An 18,782-nucleotide genomic window follows, 5' to 3' on the forward strand; every position below is an offset into this window, starting at 1 on the left:
CATATTAGTAATATAATACAAATTAAAAAGTTTAGTAAGTGTATACTTAATATCTTCCACTAAAATTTTCTAAATCTCTGCCAGGAGCCAATCTGGGCCCGCCGCCTTATTCAGTTTAGATTCAATAGCTTCACATATCTCATCTACTGAGAATGGTTTATTGATCAATTCAAGATCATTTTCTGAAACCTTGGGAGGTGAAATTTTGGACCAGAAGTTTGTTCTATTAGATAGATCTTCATCAACTTTTTTTATATAAATTTTGATAAAAGTCCTGCCCCTTGTCATGTACTTACCATATCCCTTTAATTCTGCCACAAAAGTTTATTTTCATTTTAAACCTTTGTTTCCTAAAGACTAAGTTTTAACCCCTTAAGGATGGGGCATTTCAGGCTAAAACTTCCCCCGAAAGACCAGAGCATTTTTAGCATTTTTGCCATCACTCCATCAACCCAAATTATTGATCTAGGCCCATTTTGGTATAGTTAATGCCACCATTTCACCGCCAAATGCGATCAAATAAAAATCGTTAACTTTTTCACAAACTTTAGGTTTCTCACTGAAATTATTTACAAAGAGCTTGTGCAATCATGGCACAAATGGTTGTAAAAGCTTCTATTGGATCCCTTTGTTCAGAATTAGCAGACATATATGGCTTTGCCATTGCTTTTTGGTAATTAGAAGGCCGCTAATTGCAACTGTGGACCACACTTTTATTATTCCCAGCAGTAAAGGGGTTAATTAGGTAGCTTGTAAGGTTAATTTTGGCTTTAGTGTAGAGATCAGCCTCCCATCTAACACTTTACACCCCCTGATTCCTCTCAAACAGCTCTTTTCCCTCCCTCACCCCCCAATGGGTGTAGGATTACCCCCTTACCTCTCTGATACCACCCACAATGCTTTCTAACCCCCCCCCCCCTAATAAATTACCACCATCTTAGGTACTGGCAGCTGTTTGCCAGTACCCAGTTTTGCAAAATTTGGCAAAACGTTTTTTAAGTAGTGTAGCTGCCCCCACCTCATTTACCCCCCTCCCAGATCTATTTCCCAGTCTCTAATCCCACCTGCACAGTATGATAGACGATACCCCCTCTCCCTCCTTCCTTCCCACTTCCCTGCTGCTCTGATAGTTTTTTTTTTCTGTAGTGTATCGGTCCCGCCCACCTCCCGCCCCCCTTCAGCGATGGGCTGCCCACCCGCCTCCCTCCTTACCCTCCCACGCCACCAACGCTCTGCACCACCGCTGCCTGATGCAGAGAGGGCCACAGAGTGGCCCTTTCTGCATCAGTAACTCTGCAACTTAATTTCTACACTGCCCCACTCGTGGGGCATGCAAAAATAGCGCAATCTCGCTACTTTAGCGAGACCGCGGCAGAGAGAGGCCCAGGGACAGTATACACCAATGTTCATATAACTGCATTTAATAGACACTACTATAAAGAATAATATGCACAGATACTGCTAAATAAATCCGGTATAAAACCGTTTAAAAACTTACTTAGAAGCTTCCAGTTTAGCTCTGTTTAAAAGGTTACTGGAACACCCACTGCAAGTGGGAAATAGCAGAGACTCCCCACTCCCCCTTCCTTTGCATATGAAAAGACCCTTTACACAAACAGAGTAGGTATACGTCGGTATTGTCCTAAAACTTTGGGGCTTGGTTAAGAGTCTGAAAATCAGAGCAATGTTATTTAAAAATAAGCAAAACTAACCATTTAAAAATAAATAAAAATAAACCCTGTTTGGGCTATATAAATGGATCATCTACAAAACATTTATGCAAAGAAAAATCTAGTGAATAATGTCCCTTTAAGTGCTTAATGACCAGTATCGTACAGGGTACAATTTGCTTCCGTACCATGTTCATTCTTTTATTCAAACTAGCAAGCAATAATAGTCTACTCCATGTCTTAAAAAGCGCTACATTTTTAAAGAGGTATTTTGGATTGCATATGAGTGCAACTCTTACCTCAGCATTTTAATTGTAATACGAGCACAATTATTGTGCTAATGTCACTCAGCACTATCCATTAATAGTATAGGGTGCTCTAAAAAAGCTTCACCCGCTTTGGTAACATTTTTAACCTTCCAGGGCGCACCACTTGTAATCTAGCCCATTATGTTGAATTTGCAAAGTACATATATGCCTTGTTTGATTCTAAAAATGCATGCTTATAAAGGGATTTTGAGTTAAAGCTTAACAAATCAAAAAACAATACCAGTAAACATTCTCCAACTGTTTGTGTGTGTGTATATATATATATATATATATATATATATATATATGTGTGTGTGTATTTTAGAATATCAAATACTGTATTTCCTGTTCACTCTTCCCTGTTCACTCTTCCCTGTTGAGTTCTCAACTTGCTGTCACTATAAACTTTAGCCCTTTTGTTATATAAATCTTTGAGCATTGACTACTTAGCTATTTACAAAGGATATGGAGAATATATTCTAATGCAGCCTTAAGATTTTAAAATATCTATCCTATTGGCTTGGTGCCTGCTACAGATGTGTCCACACAAGCTTTTTTATGTCTACCCTTCAGTGCTAATTATTACTTCTTTAAATAACTATTTAATTGCTGGAGACCCACTTCAAATTTAAACAAATAAGAAATCTAATCCAGCCTCTAAAGACTGCATGAACTTAAAGCCTGCAACCCAGTATTACTGGTAGGGGGCAGATTAAAAAAAAAAAAACAGGGGGGGCGGAGCCAACATCCGAGGTGTTCAGATGTGTTTTGCCTGAGCTCCTAGGCCATGCTTAAATAAAGTATTTACTTGTAGGAAAAGAACAAGATAAATTTATATGTAGACATCTCCCTACTGATCTATAACGGAAGGATACTTTGCCTGAGTCAACTTTTATTATTACCTCCGACTTTAGTATCTCCTTTAGGAGGGAGCTGCTGTATTGCAAATGGCGTGATACCCGGGCCTGCCTGCACCTCTATTGGTCTAAATCATTACAGGACGGAACCTGAATTTACTCTAAAAATGGAGGAGCCTCAGGAGTTACTTTATGCCCTATTGCAAGGTCTAGATCGTCAGATCACTAGCTGCTTCATGGATCTAACAGACACTCTGAGGTCAGCACTTCAAGAAAAAACCACAAGCACACTTGCCGGTGAGGAGTCCGGAGACTCAGGGAAAGAACCTCCATTAGAAAGCACCTTGGTAACGTGACACCATTTACCACCGCTTCGCATTGGCGAGGGAGATCGAGATTACCCACCACAAGGTCAATACGGTCTGCTGCTTCCTGATTATCCACCAGTCACAGTGAGTGATACCGGAGCATTGGAACTGATACCACAGAAGGTAGAGCTGCGGCAGCCATCGGACCCCAAGCCATCCCTTATAACAATGGGGGTACCTTGCTCCCTATCGGCATTGAGCAGCGAAGAGGTGTGTACTTACCGCGATGGAGATCTGAAGCCCACTCTACTGCTACTCACACAGGTTTGCAGTTGGCGGGCTGTTTTTTTTTCACTGATGTGGCCTACTAGCATAAATATAGCGCAGACAATACTCTCCACAGACTCCACTACAGGCTGGCTATTGCTAGCTGAGAGGGCTCTTCTCTCCTCGTCAATCTCACACAGATTAGGCGTAGGTTGACTATCTGGCCTCCCATGGGGATATGCTGAATGCATAGTTTATCGACACGCAGCATGTTTCATCCTGAATCCTATGGAGTACACTGTGACAGTAACTACTGCCTTCAGAGAGACATAAACACTTGTTTTTCCCGGAATCTGCTATTACCCCATCTCTCAGAACTCTAACTAGATGTCACACGAACATTGGGTAATGCTCCCTAAGACTTTCTATTCCTTAATGGAGTTCTACCTTGGGTCGCTGACCTTAGCCTCACCACTCAGATGACGACTATTAAGTCTGATGTTCGATCCTTAAATGTATACACCCTTCATCAACAATTGAGAATTATATATTATGAGTACCTTTATACTCGGCTCTGTGTTTCCTTATGTGTGTTTGTTGTGTTAAGGGGTGCCTAGCTTCTGTCCTGTTTTCTAAAAACCACCTAATGCACAGGGTTTATACTATTAGAGAACTCCCTCCTTTGTTTTTTATACTTCCCAGTTGGATGTTACAATTCGCAAGGCACAACATAAATGGTTTAACCATGCTATCACCAGCTTATTGCAGATATAGTTTACTGTGACAAAGTTTGTGTCCTATATATTGTTCACTATATTCCTATCGTAAAGGACTCATGTTTAATAATATGTTAGCCATAGCTCTAGTTCATAGAAACATAGAAACATAGATATTGACGGCAGATAAGAGCCATAGGCCCAGCAAGTCTGCCCGACCTTACCTAACAGTATAAACTTATCTAGTTCGTAGGATAGCCCTATTCTTGTCCCATGCATTTTTAAAGTCCCCCACAGTGTTTGTTGCTACTACCTCTTGAGGAAGTTTATTCCATAAATCAATCACTCTTTCTGTAAAGGAGGGCTTCCTCAAATTACTCCTGAATCTACTACCCTTTAGCTTGAGCTCATGACCCCTTGTTCTTGAATTTTCCATTTTATGTAAAATACCCACAGCCTCAGTTTTACTAAACCCTTTAATGTACTTGAAAGTTGCTATCATATCACCTCTTTCCCTTCTCTCCTCTAAGCTATACATATTTAGGTCATTGAGCCTGTCCTGGTAAGTTTTATTTTTTAGACCATGTACCATTTTTGTAGCCCTCCTTTGCACAGATTCAAGTTTGTTAATATCCTTCTGAAGATATGGCCTCCAGAACTGCACACAATACTCAAGATGAGGCCTAACTAATGATCTATAAAGTGGCATAAGAACCTTACTATTTCTGCTGCAAATACCTCTACCAATACATCCAAGCATTCTGCTAGCCTTACTTGCTGCATTACTACATTGTTTACTAAGTTTTAAATCATCTGAAATAATAATTCCCAAGTCCTGTTCCTCGTCTGTAACAGTCAGTAAAGTGTCATTGAGTCTGTAATTAACATTTGGATTTTTCTTCCCTAAATGCATTATTTTACACTTTGCTGTGTTAAACTTTAGATCCCAGTCGTTTGTCCAATCCTCCAATTGTTGTATATCACTTCTCATTTTGTCTACCCCCCCTGGAACATCCACTCTGTTGCAAATTTTTGTATCATCTGCAAAGAGACATACTTTCCCCTGTAGCCCTTTGCTGATATTGCAGATAAATATGTTAAACAAAACAGGCCCCAGAACTGACCCCTGAGGAACACCACTAGTAACAGCCCCCTCTGCTGAATGAACTCCATTTACTAAGACACTTTGTTTTCTGTCCTTAAGCCAGCATTCCACCCAGTTCACAATTTTTGAATCTAGACCAAGGAGATATAGTTTGTGAATAAGTTTATTGTGTGGGACGGTGCCAAATGCTTTGCTGAAATCTAGATATGCTACATCAACTGCTGCTCCCTTGTCTAATACTTTTGTTACATAATCAAAGAAGTCAATTAGATTAGTCAGACATGATCTCCCTGAAGTAAAACCATGCTGATTTTGGTCCTCTAAATTGTTTGTCTTTATGTAAGTCATAATTCTTTCTTTCTCCAACATAGGTGTGTCCAGTCCACGGCGTCATCCTTACTTGTGGGATATTCTCTTCCCCAACAGGAAATGGCAAAGAGCCCAGCAAAGCTGGTCACATGATCCCTCCTAGGCTCCGCCTTCCCCAGTCATTCTCTTTGCCGTTGTACAGGCAACATCTCCACGGAGATGGCTTAGAGTTTTTTGGTGTTTAACTGTAGTTTTTATTATTCAATCAAGAGTTTGTTATTTTAAAATAGTGCTGGTATGTACTATTTACTCTGAAACAGAAAGGTGATGAAGATTTCTGTTTGTAAGAGGAAAATGATTTTAGCAACCGTTACTAAAATCGATGGCTGTTTCCACACAGGACTGTTGAGAGGAATTAACTTCAGTTGGGGGAAACAGTGAGCAGACTTTTGCTGCTTGAGGTATGACACATTTCTAACAAGACGATGTAATGCTGGAAGCTGTCATTTTCCCTATGGGATCCGGTAAGCCATTTTTATTACATAAGAAAAAAAAGGGCTTCACAAGGGCTTTTAAGACTGTAGACATTTTCTGGGCTAAAACGATTGATATATAAGCATATTTTAATACTTCATAGCTTTGAGGAATTATTTTATTCTTGGGAATTATGTAAAATAACCGGCAGGCACTGTATTGGACACCTTATTCTCTAGGGGCTTTCCCTAATCATAGGCAGAGCCTCATTTTCGCGCCTCTATTGCGCACTTGTTTTTGGGAAGCATGACATGCAGATGCATGTGTGAGGAGCTCTGATACATAGAAAAGACTTTCTGAAGGCGTCATTTGGTATCGTATTCCCCTTTGGGCTTGGTTGGGTCTCAGCAAAGCAGATACCAGGGACTGTAAAGGGTTTAAATATAAAAACGGCCCGGTTCCGTTATTTTAAGAGTTAAAGCTTTCAAATTTGGTGTGCAATACTTTTAAGGCTTTAAGACACTGTGGTGAAATTTTGGTGAATTTTGAACAATTCCTTCATACTTTTTCACATTTGCAGTAATAAAGTGTGTTCAGTTTAAAATTTAAAGTGACAGTAACGGTTTTATTTTAAAACGTTTTTTGTACTTTGTTATCAAGTTTATGCCTGTTTAACATGTCTGAACTACCAGATAGACTGTGTTCTGTATGTGGGGAAGCCAAGGTTCCTTCTCATTTAAATAGATGTGATTTATGTGACACAAAATTTAGAGAAAATGATGCCCAAGATGATTCCTCAAGTGAGGGGAGTAAGCATGGTACTGCATCATCCCCTCCTTCGTCTACACCAGTCTTGCCCACACAGGAGGCCCCTAGTACATCTAGTGCGCCAATACTCCTTACTATGCAACAATTAACGGCTGTAATGGATAATTCTATCAAAAACATTTTAGCCAAAATGCCCACTTATCAGCGAAAGCGCGACTGCTCTGTTTTAGAAAATACTGAAGAGCATGAGGACGCTGATGATATTGGTTCTGAAGTGCCCCTACACCAATCTGAGGGGGCCAGGGAGGTTTTGTCTGAGGGAGAAATTTCAGATTCAGGGAAAATTTCTCAACAAGCTGAACCTGATGTAATTACATTCAAATTTAAATTGGAACATCTCCGCGCCCTGCTTAAGGAGGTGTTATCTACTCTGGATGATTGTGAGAATTTGGTCATTCCAGAGAAATTATGTAAAATGGACAAGTTCCTAGAGGTCCCGGGGCCCCCCGAAGCTTTTCCTATACCCAAGCGGGTGGCGGACATTGTAAACAAAGAATGGGATAGGCCCGGCATACCTTTCGTCCCTCCCCCTATATTTAAGAAATTGTTTCCTATGGTCGACCCCAGAAAGGACTTATGGCAGACAGTCCCCAAGGTCGAGGGGGCGGTTTCTACTCTAAACAAACGCACCACTATACCCATAGAAGATAGTTGTGCTTTCAAAGATCCTATGGATAAAAAATTAGAGGGTTTGCTTAAAAAGATGTTTGTTCAGCAAGGTTACCTTCTACAACCAATTTCATGCATTGTTCCTGTCACTACAGCAGCGTGTTTCTGGTTCGATGAACTAGAAAAGGCGCTCAATAAAGATTCTTCTTATGAGGAGATTTTGGACAGAATTCATGCTCTCAAATTGGCTAACTCTTTCACCCTAGACGCCACTTTGCAATTGGCTAGATTAGCGGCGAAAAATTCTGGGTTTGCTATTGTGGCGCGCAGAGCGCTTTGGCTAAAATCTTGGTCAGCGGATGCGTCTTCCAAGAACAAATTGCTTAACATTCCTTTCAAGGGGAAAACGCTGTTTGGCCCTGACTTGAAAGAGATTATTTCTGATATCACTGGGGGCAAGGGCCACGCCCTTCCTCAGGATAGGTCTTTCAAGGCCAAAAATAAACCTAATTTTCGTCCCTTTCGCAGAAACGGACCAGCCCCAAGTGCTACGTCCTCTAAGCAAGAGGGTAATACTTCTCAAGCCAAGCCAGCCTGGAGGCCAATGCAAGGCTGGAACAAAGGTAAGCAGGCCAAGAAACCTGCCACTGCTACCAAGACAGCATGAGATGTTGGCCCCCGATCCGGGACCGGATCTGGTGGGGGGCAGACTCTCTCTCTTCGCTCAGGCTTGGGCAAGAGATGTTCTGGATCCTTGGGCGCTAGAAATAGTCTCCCAAGGTTATCTTCTGGAATTCAAGGGGCTTCCCCCAAGGGGGAGGTTCCACAGGTCTCAATTGTCTTCAGACCACATAAAAAAACAGGCATTCTTACATTGTGTAGAAGACCTGTTAAAAATGGGAGTGATTCATCCTGTTCCATTAGGAGAACAAGGGATGGGGTTCTGCTCCAATCTGTTCGTAGTTCCCAAAAAAGAGGGAACATTCAGACCAATCTTAGATCTCAAGATCCTAAACAAGTTTCTCAAGGTTCCATCGTTCAAAATGGAAACCATTCGAACAATTCTTCCTTCCATCCAGGAAGGTCAATTCATGACCACGGTGGATTTAAAGGATGCGTATCTACATATTCCTATCCACAAGGAACATCATCGGTTCCTAAGGTTCGCATTTCTGGACAAGCATTACCAGTTTGTGGCACTTCCGTTCGGATTAGCCACTGCTCCAAGAATTTTCACAAAGGTACTAGGGTCCCTTCTAGCGGTGCTAAGACCAAGGGGCATTGCAGTAGTACCTTACTTGGACGACATTCTGATTCAAGCGTCGTCCCTTCCACAAGCAAAGGCTCACACGGACATTGTCCTGGCCTTTCTCAGATCTCACGGGTGGAAAGTGAACGTAGAAAAAAGTTCTCTATCTCCGTCAACAAGGGTTCCCTTCTTGGGAACAATAATAGACTCCTTAGAAATGAGGATTTTTCTGACAGAGGCCAGAAAATCAAAACTTCTAAACTCTTGTCAAATACTTCATTCTGTTCCTCTTCCTTCCATAGCGCAGTGCATGGAAGTAATAGGTTTGATGGTAGCGGCAATGGACATAGTTCCTTTTGCGCGAATTCATCTAAGACCATTACAACTGTGCATGCTCAGTCAGTGGAATGGGGATTATTCAGACTTGTCTCCGACGATACAAGTAGATCAGAGGACCAGAGATTCACTCCGTTGGTGGCTGTCCCTGGACAACCTGTCACAGGGGATGAGCTTCCGCAGACCAGAGTGGGTCATTGTCACGACCGACGCCAGTCTGGTGGGCTGGGGCGCGGTCTGGGGACCCCTGAAAGCTCAGGGTCTTTGGTCTCGGGAAGAATCTCTTCTCCCGATAAATATTCTGGAACTGAGAGCGATATTCAATGCTCTCAAGGCTTGGCCTCAGCTAGCAAAGGCCAAATTCATACGGTTTCAATCAGACAACATGACGACTGTTGCGTACATCAACCATCAGGGGGGAACAAGGAGTTCCCTGGCGATGGAAGAAGTGACCAAAATCATTCAATGGGCGGAGACTCACTCCTGCCACTTGTCTGCAATCCACATCCCAGGAGTGGAAAATTGGGAAGCGGATTTTCTGAGTCGTCAGACATTTCATCCGGGGGAGTGGGAACTCCATCCGGAAATCTTTGCCCAAATTACTCAGTTGTGGGGCATTCCAGACATGGATCTGATGGCCTCTCGTCAGAACTTCAAGGTTCCTTGCTACGGGTCCAGATCCAGGGATCCCAAGGCGACTCTAGTAGATGCACTAGTAGCACTTTGGACCTTCAAACTAGCTTATGTATTCCCGCAGTTTCCTCTCATCCCCAGGCTGGTAGCCAGGATCAATCAGGAGAGGGCATCGGGGATCTTGATAGCTCCTGCGTGGCCACGCAGGACTTGGTATGCAGACCTGGTGAATATGTCATCGGCTCCACCATGGAAGCTACCTTTGAGACGGGACCTTCTTGTTCAAGGTCCGTTCGAACATCCGAATCTGGTCTCACTCCAACTGACTGCTTGGAGATTGAACGCTTGATCTTATGAAAGCGAGGGTTCTCAGATTCTGTCATTGATACTCTTGTTCAGGCCAGAAAGCCTGTAACTAGAAAAATCTACCACAAAATATGGAAAAAATATATCTGTTGGTGTGAATCTAAAGGATTCCCTTGGGACAAGATAAAAATTCCTAAGATTCTATCCTTTCTTCAAGAAGGTTTGGAGAAAGGATTATCTGCAAGTTCCTTGAAGGGACAGATTTCTGCCTTGTCTGTGTTACTTCACAAAAAGCTGGCAGCTGTGCCAGATGTTCAAGCCTTTGTTCAGGCTCTGGTTAGAATCAAGCCTGTTTACAAACCTTTGACTCCTCCTTGGAGTCTCAATTTAGTTCTTTCAGTTCTTCAGGGGGTTCCGTTTGAACCCTTACATTCCGTTGATATTAAGTTATTATCTTGGAATGTTTTGTTTTTGGTTGCAATTTCTTCTGCTAGAAGAGTTTCAGAATTATCTGCTCTGCAGTGTTCTCCTCATTATCTGGTGTTCCATGCAGATAAGGTGGTTTTGCGTACTAAACCTGGTTTTCTTCCGAAAGTTGTTTCTAACAAAAACATTAACCATGAGATAGTCGTGCCTTCTTTGTGTCCGAATCCAGTTTCGAAGAAGGAACGTTTGTTGCACAATTTGGACGTAGTTCGTGCTCTAAAATTCTATTTAGATGTTACAAAGGATTTTAGACAAACATCTTCCTTGTTTGTTGTTTATTCTGGTAAAAGGAGAGGTCAAAAAGCAACTTCTACCTCTCTCTCTTTTTGGCTTAAAAGCATCATCAGATTGGCTTACGAGACTGCCGGACGGCAGCCTCCTGAAAGAATCACAGCTCATTCCACTAGGGCTGTGGCTTCCACATGGGCCTTCAAGAACGAGGCTTCTGTTGATCAGATATGTAAGGCAGCGACTTGGTCTTCACTGCACACTTTTACTAAATTTTACAAATTTGATACTTTTGCTTCTTCTGAGGCTATTTTTGGGAGAAAGGTTTTGCAAGCCGTGGTGCCTTCCATCTAGGTGACCTGATTTGCTCCCTCCCTTCATCCGTGTCCTAAAGCTTTGGTATTGGTTCCCACAAGTAAGGATGACGCCGTGAACCGGACACACCTATGTTGGAGAAAACAGAATTTATGTTTACCTGATAAATTACTTTCTCCAACGGTGTGTCCGGTCCACGGCCCGCCCTGGTTTTTTAATCAGGTCTGATAATTTATTTTCCTTAACTACAGTCACCACGGTATCATATGATTTCTCCTATGCAAATATTCCTCCTTTACGTCGGTCGAATGACTGGGGAAGGCGGAGCCTAGGAGGGATCATGTGACCAGCTTTGCTGGGCTCTTTGCCATTTCCTGTTGGGGAAGAGAATATCCCACAAGTAAGGATGACGCCGTGGACCGGACACACCGTTGGAGAAAGTAATTTATCAGGTAAACATAAATTCTGTTTTTAAGAGGCTTTCCATTAATTTCCCTACTACTGAAGTTAAACTAACTGGCCTGTAGTTGCCAGATTCTTCTCTACTGCCCTTTTTATGAAGAGGTATTACATTTGCTATTTTCCAATCATCTGGGACAGCTCCTGTTAATAGTGACTGATTAAACAGATCAGTTAATGGGACAGTTAGCACTGATCGAAGTTCTTTTAAAACACTTGGATGAATATTATCAGGACCCACTGCCTTTGTAACATTTATTTTTGATAATGCTAACAAAACCTCATCCTCTGTAAAAAGATTACTGTTAAGCTTGTTTCTATTTTGCGTAGCATCCCTTAATGTAGACATTGTATCTTCACAATCTTTAGTGAAAACAGAAGTAATCATTGAGACAGTCTGCAATCTGCTTATCTCCTTCTATTATTCTACCATCAACTGATTTCAATTTTACTATTCCTACCTTATTTTTTCTTCTTTCACTGATATATCTAAAGAATGTTTTGTCCCCATGTTTTACTGACTGTGCTTTCTTCTCTTCTGCATGAGCTTTAACCTTCCTAATTAACTGCTTAGTCTTTTTTTGTTGGAGTCTCCATATTTTCATATCATCATCTGCTTGTGTGTGTCTGTAATTTTTATAAGCTATCTTTTTTGTCTTTACAGCATGTGCTACTTCTTTGGAAAACCAAATTGGTTTCCGCTTTCTTTTACTTTTACAGACATGTCTAATACAGTGTGCGGTTGCATCTAAAATGGCTTATGCACCTGGGGTGAAGTTGAATTAACAGTGGAACTAACAGATATGACATTGAGGAAAGATCATCTTTGATCTTTCCTCAATGTCATATCTGTTAGTTCCACTGTTAATTCAACTTCACCCCAGGTGCATAAGCTGGTCTGCTGTGTAACTTTTAGAGGTTTACATTATATAGCTAGCCTGATATGTACAGTCTTTGTTTACAGACCAACTTCCATAGGAGATGAGGTGATATATTACAGTTCATATACACTTTCTTGAGGCACCGGAAAACAACTAGTATAATGATCATCAGGGTAAAATAACATCCCCCTCAGACCACAGTTTAATATACCTGTATGTGAGGAATTATATACCTTAGTCTACTCGATTCACTAAACTGCAGTACGTTTTGGGCTCTAGTTATACTTTTATAAATTCTGGTAAACTAAAGTTGGAGCTCTCTGTACACCTGAATTTACGATACTATGATGTTCTGATAAAAAAACAATTCTCATGTTATTAATTCAGGGGCCTCACAACTTGATGGTTTTCTCAAGCCTACAAGTATAGGTGGTAATACCAAGTGAGATTATATGTTTGTTATTTGTAGTTACCCGTAAGGGTCATAGACTTTTCTCTATTATAGCCTTCAGGTAATATGTGCAGACTAATTTAATTAACATAGGTGCCCGCAAACTCCTAAGCAAATTGGCTGTGAGATTATGTGGACCGTTTAGGCATTGATCATTGCTGCCCTATCTTATCACACCAGTTGTATGATTTCACATGGACTATATAATTTTACTGCTCCCTCACGAGTGTTCCTGAATTTGCCACATGTACGGTCTAGGTCTGCACAGCTTGGCCAGCACAGTTTAGGCCTCAAATGTTATGTTGTATAGTGTCAACTTTCACTACTGCATATATGAGATATATACTATCATGTCATACCTAGGTTTGTTCTTAGCTCGTACTGGTAATATGGGCTCAGACAATTGCCCTACCTTCTTGTATAGTTCATACTATCCTGTTTACTGTTAATGTCTGTGTCCTATGCGCTTCTATCTACATTTTATATTTAGTATGGTTCTAGCAGCCCCATAGCTCTATAAGGGCAAAACATACTACAATCTACCCTAAGTACTGTTATATATTTTATGTTTACATTAGCTTCTTATCAGCTTGTATGTGAGGGATACATAGCGTTTTCGGGACATTGCCTTCTCAGTACATGCAGGGAAATCCCCCTTTAGTGGTATTATTTTACATTTATACCCACTCATCTATTACCTCCATCTGACCCCTCTCCTCCCTTTCCCGTCGGCATTTATTTCCTGCGGGTCATACCCCTACTCCTTTTACCCACATCGCCTATAGCTGGCATCTCCCCAGGAGAGGGGCTCATGTAGCAGTCCTCTGCTCTCCATATCTATAAATATCTCCCCCTGTTCGTATCCTTTATAGGAAGCTACCCTTATTTTTAAATACCCTAGTTTAAATTTACTCATGGCATAAATAGGATAACTCCACTAGTAGTGTACTTGAAAGTTCTGAGATCCAATTGCATTTACAAACTTGACATGCTAACTGGCTCCGCCCTCCACTCCCCCTCCACTCCCCCCCCCCTACTCTATTTTGAGCGGCTCTCGCCTTGATTCCCCCCTCCCCATAAAAATATAGAGCTAACTCCTCCCTGGCCCTAATCTTATCTGAATAGATACCCTAATTTACTTTTCATATAGCACAGAGAGGACCATCTTTGTTTATACTACATTTATGATATTCTATTATAAAACTGATGTCTCCCTATAGATAGCCCAAATTTTATAATAATGCTTGAGATATATGGATACATAATGCTTTTTCTACATGGTTTTTTCTGCAATACCTTTCTAATTATACTGTGTATACACGTATCTGTAAATGTTTTGGGGCATCCCCTATATGTTGTATTTGTTTATGACTTCAATAAAAATCGTTTTAAAAAAAAATATATAAAAAAAAACAACTATTTTATTAATGATGATGATGGAAGTATTGTAGAAAGTAGGTTATATAGTATTCAGCATTTTAATGTCTTTGCTGAAAGAGACTTGTGCAATTCCATATTTGCTGCATTCAAATACATTTGTACAAATGGTCACTTTTTGCAGCTGCTATTGAACTGAACATAAAATGATCATTTCTTCATAGATTCTAGCCTTTCTTTCCCTTTGCGTTTTTTTTGTAGCTCTGTGAGTTTGAAGCTGAAGCAAAGCACAGCAGGGTGCAGCCGTGAGCAACGGCGCAACCACATTATTGTCAATTAGCTATCAGAAAATTGATACTTGCTTTATAACATTTTTTTTTTATTATTATTCTGTGGTGACAGAAGTATTTCCAAACTTGTAGAGGTCCACAGTTATTTGCAATTTTCACATTTGTTAGAATATACAAAATAATTCAGAACATTTTAGGTATGGGCTCTTTTGTGCCTGAACCAGACATATTTATGTGTACGTATATGAGCGTGTATGTATTTACTTAAACACACACACTTTTATTAGTATTTTACACTACACTTTTACTAGTATCATAATTGGAATAAATACATGACCCATTTGGGAGTGAGCAAGGCAAGCTTTTTAATTGGAGTCGGTGGTAGCATGTTAGCCAAGTAGCATTTGACATAGGTATCTACAAAAAACATAAAGAGAAAATGGAAGTCCACAACAAAGAGGAAGACAAGCTACCCATAGATAATATGCACCTAAGAGGTGCCAGAAGAACAATCTGGCAATATTGGCAGCTCCCCCATCTGGCTGAGTGGTCCTTTTTGACTTTCCACACCAAACAAGAATCTTCTGTATCCCAAAAATTCAAAAAGCATTCTGTGAGGTCCTCACAATATCAGCAGATATACAGTTATTCTGGAATAAAATAAGATACAATAACAGGCACACACAATTCCTCAAATCAAAACCTGCTGAAAGGCATGATGCAGAGAAACACTTACATGAATTTCACATTTCTTACCTAATATTAAAACTCTCTTCTGATTTGAATAGTTGCTTGAGCTGGTTATGTGAGAGCACATTGGATGTGGGACTTCAGAAACAGAAATCCCACATCCAGTGAATCAGGGACACTGCTTATTACATGATATAAGGTGTCATAATTTACATCATCATTGAGAAGACACTGTCTTCTTTACATTCTGCATTATGACCCATCACTAAGATTGCACCAAATAACATTCTACCAACAGTGGCCCCCTTTCAAAACATCAGACATTCCAGCCTATTAGAAGATCCACAATTTAAATTAGCAAAAGCACTAAACTTGTTGAGCAGTATAACAGCAAATATAACCCCCCAAATAAAGTGGGTTCCCGTTAGTGTGTTCCCAGTGATGTTTTATACCATCTGCAGGGTATTAAATGTATTTGAATGTTCTACTTTAGGTTTATTCTTGTATTTGAAGTATCTGGATTTGTTAATTTAACCCCTTCAGTACCAGGAATTTCAGATAAAAACTTGCCCAAAGTACTGAACAATTTCTAGCATTTTTGATATCACTCCATTTAAACAGAAGTAGAGCCTTGTTTTTTTTTTACCGATCAAAACTACATATATATTATTATTTTTTTTATTAGACAACCCAAGGTATTGATTTAGGGCCAGTTTGGTATATTTAATGCCACCGTTTCACTGCCAAATCCAATCATATTAAAAAACAAATCTGTAACTTTTTCACAAGCTTTGAGATTCTCAGTAAAATTATTTACACACGGCTTGTGCAGTCATAAAACAAAAGGTTGTAGAAGCTTCTCTGTGAACTATTTTCTTCAGAAATACCAAACATGCATGATTTGCCGTTGCTTTTTAGTAATTAGAAGGCCTAATTGCAGCTGTGTCCCACACTTTTATTATTCTCTTCAGTGAAGGGGTCAATCAGGTAGCTTGTAAGGTTCATTTTAGCAATAGTGTAGTTGTTACCCTCTCACCTGACACTTCCCATCCCCTGATTCCTACCTAATCCCCTTCCAAGCAGCTCTCTTCCCTCCCCATTGGAAGACTATCTTAATTGGCTGCATTTGCTTTCACATTTGGTTAACACTATTAATGTATGTTTGACATACCAGGTATATTTTAACTCATGCTTCCTTAATATCTCTACAGAAAAAGCTGAGGTTTTACTGCAAAATGACAAAGGCAGAATTCGAGATTCCCTATCTCCTGAACAAGATTGTTCTGCTACAAATTGTAATGATGAAGAAGAAATCAGTGATGTATCAGAACTAGAAATACCAGGTTAGTATAGGTGCACATGTATGTGTATTGCCAATTAATATATGTATAAAAAAAAGTTATCTGTTTTCTCTCAACAAGAGGTTTGGCAGAAACCTTGGTAAGCAAATAGATTTCCTACTTGGACAATATTATCTCAAGGATCAGATTTTTTTAAACAACTTAAAGGGCCATTATAGCCATTTTCAATTAAAGGTTTAATAAAAAAGTTCAGAATGTGCATCAGATTTCACCAATCTATATCTATTGGGCTTGATTTATCAATCATTTTGGGAATTCTCCTTTCTGGTCTCCTATCAGTTCTCTGTTGCTCTTCTTTGGAGAGGCGCACCTGTGCGCCCTTATTTATCATAGAAAAAGTTGTTTTTCTCCATAGGAGAGCTGAGGAGAACTAATGATAAATGTATCTAGTCAGATTAGTATCTACTCCTTATTTATCACAGAAAATAAGCAACTATTCTCCATGTCAGTCATATATAAGCCAATATAAATATTTATATAGCTTTCCTAGTAGCTTTGTTAACGCCCCTCTTTAACAAACTCTCTTGTAAGAAAATAGATCTACTTTTCATTTTTTTGTGCTATTCTTTTTTGTTGGAATGTGCTTTTATATATTTTAAAGCTACATTTAGTTCTCCGTGGCTGACATTTTATAGTATTCTACACATTTATTTTAAAGGTATACATTTTATATTTATATGGGCAAATTCTATTATATCCACTATAATAGACTTTCTAATGACACGATGAGTCCACGGATCATCTAATTACTATTGGGAATATCACTCCTGCCCAGCAGGAGGAGGCAAAGAGCACCACAGCAAAGCTGTTAAATATCACCTCCCTTCCCTCCAACCCCAGTCATTCTCTTTGCCTATGCTTGAGTAAGGAAGTGGTAAAGTTAGGTGTCTGAGAAGATTCTTCAATCAAGATTTTTTTTATTTTAATTGCAGTGCAAGTATGTGCTGTTTTTCCTCTAGGGTGTAGCCGTAGTCCATTTTAGTCTCTTCAGTAGAGCATTGGTGGCTTTTAAGCAAAGGGAATTTGTGGGACATAATTCTCACTGAGCCTCCCTAAAATTTAAATAAAGTGCTGCCCTTTTTATTATTTATCCACAGGTCTATGTGAGGGAGAGGACCTCTCAAGCCTAGTGAGCTGCCTTGCTGCCAGGCAGAATTTATTGAGGTAAGTGCTAAATTTATTTTTCTTAAGCCGTATTAAGGAAAAAATATGGCACTTTATTATTTCCCTGAAATGGGATGCTTGATACATTAAGCCTAATGTCTTAAGGGGATTATGTAAAGCAGTATTTGCAGGCACTGGGGACTTGAGGAGCATAGGCTCAATATTGGTGATACTCTGTCATTTTTTTAATACGGAGATTCACATAAAATGTCGACTGACACGTTATTTTTGACACGCCCACGATGGGCTGGGCTTGTGTGGCAGTAAAATTATCTGTTGCGCCCATATTTTCTCTCAATTACTGTATATGAAGGAGAGAAATCTTGCAACTTGCCGTTTTTAGTTAAAACGAATTAACGATCGTTTAACATTATTTGCAACAGCTCTGTTTAGTTCCGGTTTCCATACACATTATCTCCTGTAATCCAGCAAGGTAGGCACCTCAGCAGAGCTAAATCTGAGGTGTAGAAGCTGTTTGAAGTGTTCTGAATCATTATTTTTCATTATTGCATTACATTAAAAAATAAAGCAATTACGTTTTTACAGTTCATCAAAAATAAAGCAGTTACGTTTTAAAATTTAAAGAAACAGTAACGTTTTTTTTCTTTATAAAATTTTAGTAACATTTTAAATATTTGTATTTCTGTTAAGATGGATATGTTTGAATGCTAATATTAGATCACCAATCCTTTTCTGTTCCTCATGTGTTGAGAGAACACTAAATTTTAGGGATAGACTTTTTGAGCCAATATTGTCTAGGACTGATGCTGTCCAGGAGTCTTTTGACAATGTTCAAAATATGCCGCAGTTTTTCTCCTCAGGTGTCCCAAATTTTTATGAATTAATACAGTGCCATGCGTTTCCTCCCAAGCTCCGTCTGAAGTTTCTTTGCAAGACATTGCTCCCTCATGTCTTCTGCAGTTTCGGATGCGTTGTCTGCTTTTCCCTTGCTACAGGGAAAGCACAAGAGTAAATGTAAATAATCAGTGTGTATGGTTTCTGTCACGACTGTATCTATTCCGGATGTTCCCTCTCATAGGTCTGAAGAGGAGGATATTTCGGTAGCATCTGAGGGTAAAGTCTCAGATTCAGACAGTGTAATTCC

General features: G+C 39.9%; 1 protein-coding gene across 1 annotated transcript in view; it reads left to right on the plus strand.

Moving 5' to 3' along the window:
- Positions 1–18,782, plus strand: part of KIZ (kizuna centrosomal protein) — a 532,190-nt gene that overhangs the window by 323,828 nt on the left and 189,580 nt on the right. The window contains exon 11 of the mRNA XM_053712012.1: positions 16,364–16,495. Coding sequence (XP_053567987.1) covers positions 16,364–16,495 — 132 coding nt within the window. The remainder of the gene's footprint in view (positions 1–16,363; positions 16,496–18,782) is intronic.

The sequence above is a fragment of the Bombina bombina genome, chromosome 4 (genome assembly GCF_027579735.1).
Source record: "Bombina bombina isolate aBomBom1 chromosome 4, aBomBom1.pri, whole genome shotgun sequence".
Taxonomy (NCBI): Eukaryota; Metazoa; Chordata; class Amphibia; order Anura; family Bombinatoridae; genus Bombina; species Bombina bombina.